At 39.7% G+C, this 8,747-nt stretch overlaps 1 protein-coding gene across 2 annotated transcripts in view; it reads left to right on the top strand.

Annotated features, from left to right (window-relative positions):
- The first annotated feature begins 681 nt into the window (after positions 1 to 681).
- The window catches only part of MED28 (mediator complex subunit 28), a 90,276-nt gene continuing 82,210 nt past the window's right edge, over positions 682 to 8,747 (top strand). Inside the window, exons 1-3 of one of the 2 annotated variants that reach the window (XM_076190278.1) lie at positions 682 to 948; positions 4,368 to 4,599; positions 8,453 to 8,610. In XM_076190278.1, coding sequence (XP_076046393.1) covers positions 8,453 to 8,610 — 158 coding nt within the window. In that variant the 5' untranslated portion in view covers positions 682 to 948; positions 4,368 to 4,599. The remainder of the gene's footprint in view (positions 949 to 4,367; positions 4,600 to 8,452; positions 8,611 to 8,747) is intronic. The other variant, XM_076190277.1, reaches the window with a different exon arrangement.

The raw sequence follows: 8,747 nt of genomic DNA, 5'->3' as shown, positions 1-8,747 counted from the left end.
TTAATATTAACTGGAATGGCATTAATTGTTGTCAATTTCAGGTTGTTCCAAGCTCTTACAACTCTATGGTCGAAGAAATTATCTCTAACTTCTGTAGTCAGCTGGGCAAACTGAATTTTTAAACCATGACCTCGGGTGTGCTACGGACGGGTTGCAGCATTTGATGGTTGGGACATGTGGAACATCTCGTATCCGTTTTATATAATGTAAAGTTGGCAAGTTCAACTTCTTTACCTTTTCCACAAATGAAAGTTCTTTCAGTTCTGGTCAAATTTGTGTTGCCCTCTGCACTTTCCATTTTGTCCATGTATACTTTGAACTTGAGTATCCAAACACAGCTGGCATACTATAGATGGGGCGTACTGGTGAATTACCCTACACCATAAAAAATGTCTGTTCATTTACTGGAATTTATGCCTGTTGACAATGAGATGACTGCTCCGCAATTTTCAGTTTTTCAACCTCTGTATGAATGACGTAGCTGAGGTCGACAGTCGTGGGACTCGAAGAAGAAGTTCGGAGGGCCTTCGTTTACCGGTGGACTTCGAATGGTGAATAACTTGATGTGAAAAAGCGCCTCAACGTAAATTTGAATCGAGCGCGTTGTGATGTTCCAGGGACACTGCGCCAGTGCATCTTTTTTTTTGTGTGTGTTTACGTAAACGACTTATAATCGAAGAGGAACGACAAACCTAAATTAAGCTCACTCGTTAATGTTTTATTTTGCATTAGGAAAATATAAGTACAATAATGACCAACAAAGGATTTTATTTTGTCGTAGTGCACATGATTGTAAACAAATCCTTCAAGTAATCAGCTGATGGTCGGAGTTTCCAAAGTGGGGAAATCAGGGCGGCTTTCAAACACGAATTTTCCTTGCTAGCGTGGTCATCTTCACCATACATATCAGTAGCTGGCCAACATAAAACAATAGAAGTAGCTTCAAAGGTAATAAAATGTTTGTTGTAGAGTAACAGACTTGCTAGTTCGGAGCTTAGGGGTTGAAGTATGAGGTTCTTCAGTAGTCAAGGTTATTGGTGTAACAGCTTCAGTGCTCGTCTGCAGGCCTGAGGCAATATTAGGTGCTTACACTGCAACTTGCAACCTTCAACTCAGCCTTGCAACGCTTGCAGGGCGTAGACATATCGTTTGAGCTGTTCATGTTTCACCTGTTGAGGTGCTAGCTCGTACCGTCTTATTTGAAGCAAGTATTTATAATCTTGATTTATCAGACTATTATTTGTGCAGTGCAGAAATAAAATGACAGTGTTGTTGATTAGTTGTAAAGTGAAAGTTGTAGAGCACTGTCATTTACTAGAGCAGTTTGTTTACTTGGAAAAAGTATGGTAGCTTACACTGTTGAACTTTCTTGTTTTAGGATTGTCAAAAAAAAATTAAAGTAGGAGAAATGTGAAGGTAGAAATGGAATTCTATATGTATATATACCTTCATATTTAAGAACCAGTTGGAGAAAATAGTTTTTTTATGAATAGTGGTGTGTTTCCACTGAGATATTATATAACTAGTTCAAGTGACAATTTTCAGGAGATGGTGACTGTAATGTAATATGATATTTTCTGAGTATGTTGACTATAGGATCATGTTATTTTCACTGTATAGAGGTAGATAAGATAAGGTGATGGTGTTGATGTCATTTCCTAAGTTTCGAAGCTTTCAGTCATTGGAAAGTGGTATCTTTAGAATGTAAACGCACTTGATATTTATTGGAAAAAATAAAGTAGAAATATATGGAATGGCTGTTTCTTACTCAGTAGAAATAGGCTGAGGCATGATGTTGATGGGAAAAAGGCCAGAGTTAAATATTATCTTGTATTTTATTATGGTGATAATAGGTTAGTTTCAAATAGGTATTTCCAAAATTTGCAAGAGATTTTGGTGATATGAGCTATGGCATAAAACCATCAGAAACTGCCGTCATGTGTTCAGCTAAGTTTTGTAGAAAAAAAGATAAATCAATATTTTACTGATTATGTTTGGATTAGGTATTGCTAAAGATTTTAAGTTTCTAAGATTTTAGAATTTTTATTGTTGACCAAACTAATCTAACATGGCTGCTGGGGTATGACATATCTTGAATACCTTGAAGTTCATTCCATCCATTATTGACACAGCTGAGATGGATCTCCAGTGAAGCCAGCCAGCTCTCTTCCCTCCATGGTCCAATGTAGTAGGCTGTTGGAGTTGGAGCTTGGGTATCCTGGCATGTGTGGTTGGTCTGGGGTTTTGGCCAACCATGCATCCAAGTGATGTTTGAAGGTGTTGGGTGATACATCACTCAGGCTCCTGAGTTTTACTGGGATGCAGTTGAAGAGATGTCTTCGTTTGTAGGTGAAACTTTGGTGTGTCAGGGTCCTAGTTTTTTTTAGATGTTCCAGGGGTACTCCTCTTGGGTGGGTCTTTTCTGTGACATTGACATTAGGGACCCTATTTTTTTTTTTTAAATGTTCCTGGTATGGATAATGGTGTACCTCTCTCTGCAATGTTGGAGGGAGTAGTAGCTAAGGTGTATCCCTTGCATTTTGTTTGTGAAAGATTGTTGTATTCCCTCCTGCTCTGTTATTTCTGAGATTTTGATTGGGGACCAGAGTTGGCAGCAGTATTCAAAATTGGGTAGCACTAATGATTTCCACAGAGTTACCATGCACTCTTCACTTCTTGTGTGGAAAGTCCTTAGGATCCTGCCTGATAGTTGACTTGCTTTTTCTGTTATTTTTGTGATGTGGTGTAAGAAAGTGGCATCTTTGGTCATATTCACCCCAGGTGTTTTACCAGCTCCTTAGCCACAATATCTTTCTGGCCATATATGTAGTTTGTTGAGCATGTAAATTTTTCTTATTTCCTATACCGTATAAGCTCAAACTTCTCTCCATTGAAGGCCATGTTGTTTTTCCATGCCCATTTCAGGATCCTATCCAAGTCTTGTTGTAGTAGCTGCACATCTTGTTGTGAACTGATTTTCTTGGATATCCTAGTGTCATCAGTAAATGTAGCAGTGGGGTACTCCAGGTCCTTGTCTGTCCCCATCAGGATCAGGAAAAGCAGAGGACTCAGCACTGAGCCCTGAAGGACTCCACTAATGAGACTGTTGGCATCTGATACAACTATTTGCTGTTCTCTCTTGGAGAGGAAGCTATGTAGCCATTGTCCTAGTTTGCCACATATCCTGAGAGCTTAGATTTTGTGAAGGAGAATACCATGGTCTACTTTATCACCAGCTTTGGTGAAGTGACAATATATAATGTCATTGTTTTCTCTGTCTTAAATGTCCTGTAGTACTTTCCTGTATTGAGTCAGCAGCTGTGAAAGGCAGGAATGCTCTTTTCTGAAGCCATGTTGTCCATTGTTGAAAGCTATGCCTTCCATATAGTTGATGATTTTGGATTATATTGGTCTTTCAATTATCCTTATTATGTGTGATGTCAGCACCACTGGTCTGTAGTTTTTGGTAGAAACAATAGTGGATTTTTCATCAGAAATTGGTATTGTCAACAGTCCTGGCTGCAGTTAAACAATCAAATCTTATTTTGACCTATGCAGACATTTGAAGAAAAGGAAAATGCTGTTGTTTGATCACAACTAGGAGATGAGGCTACCCAAAATTAATCATTCAGTCTGTTTCCCCAGTTCTCTTTTGCAGGAATGTTCATGGCCCTAGTTCAGCCCATAGATTGCTTATTGAAGGGATTTTGTAGAACTGTTTGGAGTGGATAGGCTAGACCTGTTCAAACAACTTTTTCATATTTGCATATGTTACTCTACTTTTTCCCATGCTTTTTAACCTGAAAAAGCAAAAAATCACAGCCATTTTTATCTAGGATGTATGGAAGCATTGCCACATGGAGGCTGATTTTTTTTTTTTTTTTTTTTTTCTCTCTCTTACCAAAAGGGCCAATTTTGAGACATTTCTAAACATATTTTGTGGTATAATTTTTTATCTATCCAAGATAGAGCATCAAATTAGGTACCAAATGAATGAGCAGGATCTACTCTATATATGTCAACCATTAGAATTGATGAATTTTCCCCATGAGTTTTAATAGATATGAAATTTTTGAAAATCTTGATTTTTTTTGTTTTTTTTTTACTAACCTAGACACATGTTTTTTGCATGGAACAAGATAGAGCAACAAAATAGTTATAAAATTAAATAATTTTTAATGCTCTTTTGAACATGTACAATCTGATTAACATTACAAAAAATGGCATGTTATTTATAATATTTACAGAAAAATAACAAAATTCCATGTGTTTGACATGTACAAAGTGGAAAGTGTAATTTTGCAACAAGTCAAACCATCAACTGAAACTACCAAAATTATCATGATTATATGTATCAAAATTCACAGGAGCATCTGTAGCAGATGTTGACATCATCCACTTTGGTGTGTAGAACAGCGCCAGGAAAATGTTTAGAGTTGTACCAACTTTGCGACAGTCTCTTCATCATACTCAAGCTGGTCACAAAACATCAGCAGCTTCATGGAATACAAGTTCCTGTCCATCCATCTGGCCTGGTGAATGGCCCCTGTTCGACTCCAGTGAATCCCACAGGGAGGTGTGCCTTCAAGAACAATCACTGTGAGCTCCACCGTTTTCTTGTAGTCAGCTCTTGGTGGCTTCTCAGATGATAATGTCATGAAGTATTTCCTCACAATCCCTCTTCTTTTCCCTGAGCCATTTGCTTCTGATCATCAGGGTTTTAGGGGTGTCTGTTGTCAGTTTCCACCACACATCCTTGAAGTGTCTGAACCAGGGATTCTCTAGGCTCTTAACCTTGCCAAACAGCTTTTCCCAGACTGCTCCAACTAGCACTTTCAGGATGTGGTGTCTGCATGCCACATAAAATACCTTAATGCCTAGCTTTTCCTCAAGCAGTTTGACAGCTCCCCTGTGTACTCCACTGTTACTGGATGTAGTGTAAAAAGCAAGGGCAGCAATTATGACACCTGTAAGCCTCCATGTCTCCAACAAGTCCATTGATGCCTCAGCTTGAGCTGTGTCTGTTGAGCTATCCATAACAGATACTCCCAGTAACTTCCCTTCAGGATAGGTAGGTGGTCCAGACACGAGCACAGCTAAAGTCTCTGAGGTGGTCCCAGGTTCACTACCCAGGTCATCTCTGAGCATCTTCCCATCCCAGTGTAGAGCAGCAAGCTGGGGAGGGTCCTCACTGAACTCTGCCATGTAGCTCTGGCTGATGTTGTACCTGGAGAGCATTTTGTTATAATGTATTGTTGATCTAGAAATTATTAACTTGTCCAGATCAACTCCACCAGCTTTCATGGTGGCAGAAACTAGGGCAGTAACTTGATTGTCAGACAAACCAAGACGATCAGCTATATTGCAGATAGCATCGCATTCCATGACTATCCTAGGGAATGTCAAAGTCACAGTTTCTTCATGGTAAGAACACCCTGGATGAAGTTCCTCGTAATCAATATCTTCTGTGTTAGTGCCACTGTCACTGGAATCACCCCAGGTAATGTCATCCATGTAACTGCCTCTTGTTCTGCTGCAGCTGCAAAATAATACAATGTGGTAAACATGTAAAACTGCAAAATAATCCAATTTCAAGACAAATGCTTTCCTCTTTCCTCCAGGGTCACTTGCTCTTCCTTTGCTCTTCATTAGTGTTCTGTGTTTGTCATGGAGTTTCACAAAGAGCTTCATGCTTGATCCTAGCCATCTGCCAGAATAGGATAGGATAGCTTCAACTGTTTCATAGGCGAGGTCTTGAACCATGGGTTTCCCTGTATTTTCTGGTAAACTTTGGAGATAAAGGAAGTACTGGAATGCTTGTCTGTTGGTGGGAAGCTGGGAACCACTGATGCAAGCTGAAGAGTATTCGACCAGGAAGGTTTCAGCGAGAGATCTGGTGGATGGCCAAATTGATGCTTGCTTGTGGACTGCCGGTGGAGGTTTGAGTTTCTGTGCTGGTCTTGCTTTTGTAGTATTGCCCAACATCATTAACAGGTTTCTGTAAATATGAAATATAAAATTAAATGTTGAAATTATGTACAAATTTTGGTCTAAATTCACTTAAAATTCAAACATCCAAACAAAAACCATGTCTCCAAGTTAGCAAAAAAGTCAGGATTTTCAACAATTTTATATCTTTTGAAATTCATAGGGAAAATTCATATTTTCAAATGGTTGCCATATGTAGAGTAGATTCAATTCTTTCATTTGGTACCTAATTTGTTGCTCTATCTTGAATAGATAAAAAATCATACAAAAAATATGCTTAGAAATCCCTCGAAATTGGCCCTTTTGGTAAGATAGCAAAAAACTTTAGGCTCCATACATCCTAGATGAAGATGGATGTGGTTTTTGGCATTTTCAGGTCAAAAAGCATGGGAAAAGGTAAAGTAATGTATGTGTTAGGCTGATGGTATGTCCCATGTTGAGCTGTCAAATGATAGGCTGGTAGTCTGCCCTATGTTGGGCAGCCAGTTAGGATGGTTGAAGGAAAACTCTGGTGGAGATAGAGTTGGATTTATTTAACAATGAAATGTTTGGCACCAGTGGGGTGGTGGAATGAGGAACAAGACGGCGGGGGAGGTGATGACTGTGTTTCAAGTCGTGTCTCAGACAATCTGCTTGTGAAGGAACAAAAGGGTGGGGGGGTGAGAAAGCAAGAAGCAGCGAGCTATGCTCATGTATGCTTCTCCAAGGCTATCTGCATCTTTGGTGTCTGTTCAGCTCCTTATATACATGGGCAGGTCATGACCCGTGCTCCTAATTGCCCTGAGGTCACGTGTGCTGCGTGGAAAATCAGAGGCAAAATGGTCTGATGTTGGTGACTCATGAAGACAGAGGGTAGGTGTTCCTCAATGAATCCAGTGTTATGTGTCACATGCTGGCTGAGGTAGTCATCGCTGAGGCTGGTGAGTGGTTTCTTGAAGGAGGCTTTGTGTGATGATCATGCAGCAGACCCTAGCCATTCTTGGGCCCCACAAGCAGTTCCCTCAAGGAGGCTTTGTCGTGAGACATTGAGAAGAGGTGAAGCAAGGGAGTGAAGACCGGTGAGTGAGGAGGTGAGGACCGGTCATGATGACTACTAACAGTATAAGAATATGAAAAAGTTGTTTTTTGAACAGGTCTAATGTAGGTACTATAGTACAATGTACATTGCCATCTGCGTGCAGTGGCCTAATTGGAAGCGTGCTGTTCTTGTACTTGACAAATTTAGATTTAAGAAGGAAATAGGCAAGAATTGGTTTACTAACAGGGCGGTCAACGAATGCAATAGACTTAGTAACCATGTAGTGAGTGCTGAAACTATCAGTTTATTTTAAGAAACTGTTAGACAGGTGGCAATGGACATGGAACTGCCTAGTGTAGGCCTTTTGGTCTCTTGCAGTCTCCTTCATTCTTATACTCAGGGTTCAAACCCACAATCTTCTCCGATTCCTTGCAGTCCGCAACCGTCCGCAAATGTGACGGCTTTGGCCACAGCCACTCAGCGCCTCCTGGTGTAGGCTCCTCATCTTCTTCTTTACTCCTCTTAGCACCTCTTACTTCCTTGCGAGAGAAAACACAGAAAATGGTAACCTCGTTGTGGAACCATGTGGCGATATTCTTATCCCCCTCAACATCCTTCATATTATTATTATTGTTATTATTATTAGTATTATTATTATTGTGAGTAGCCAAGTGGTGATTTATTATTTTGCTGTGCAATTAAATTTCTGATATTGGTACTTTATTAATTTATGTGATAGTGTAGATATGTTGAAATGTGACTTTTTTCACATATGTCTTATGTTATCTTAGTGTCCTCTAACTCTCTAGTATCCATGTTCAGATTCCTTGATGACACCCTCATTTTTGCAAGTTTAAATAATTTTCTATAGTTTTCATAGATTCAAAACAAGCCAATGTGCATTTGATGAATGATTTGAGTCTCTCACTGCCTCTGTTGTTACTGATTTGCATCCGGGTCATAGATGACAAACCCTGCCCCTCAGACCCCTGGTCAGGCCTCTAGGTCTCAACCTCCTACTCCTGTTTCCATTAAAATTGGGGAACCAGTTAGAGGCCCCTAGATTCCCTGGTTCCAGAGAGTTGACATTGCTGCTGTAAGCATTGGTTACATGGTAGAATATCGAAAGAAACTAGATGTGAGGATGTAGCCCTTTATTATTAAGACGTTTTGCTTGGTACAGCTTTATCAAGTACTTGATAAAGCTATAATGAGAGAAATGTTGTACTAATAAAGGCTTCATCCTCACATGATGTTTCTTAAGATAGACTTGTCAAAAACAGCCAATTACATGCACATGGTAGGATCTCTAGGCAGAACCTAATATCTGTATTTTAAATCACTGTATCTTACTAGAAGGGAAGTTCTGGGGCTGAATGGGCTACAAAAATGTTCATTAAGAATAATATCAGAGTATCTTTTAATTGGTTCTAATTCTTACATCAGATGGCTCGCAAGAGGGAAGAAAGGGCGGCTCGCAATGCTCATCGAGCGGCCCGCAAAGCACGAGCTGCTCAAGGAGCCACAGAAGACCAGAGCTTTGTCTCCCTCAAGCAACAGCTAGCAGCCATTTGTTTAACTCTTAGAGAAATACCTGGAGATGGGTAAGAACTTGGCATGTGCTGGGTAAAATTCTCTAGTGTTGGTCAGTCATTAAAATACATATTGAAATTGACATAATATGCTATAAAAAGTAAATGTAAATGTTTTGGCAACTTTACCATTGTAGAGGTTATATTTT

The sequence above is a fragment of the Oratosquilla oratoria genome, chromosome 9 (assembly GCF_046742065.1).
Source record: "Oratosquilla oratoria isolate Oo_2021 chromosome 9, ASM4674206v1, whole genome shotgun sequence".
Taxonomy (NCBI): domain Eukaryota; kingdom Metazoa; phylum Arthropoda; class Malacostraca; order Stomatopoda; family Squillidae; genus Oratosquilla; species Oratosquilla oratoria.
This window is presented reverse-complemented; position numbering and strand designations above follow the sequence as displayed.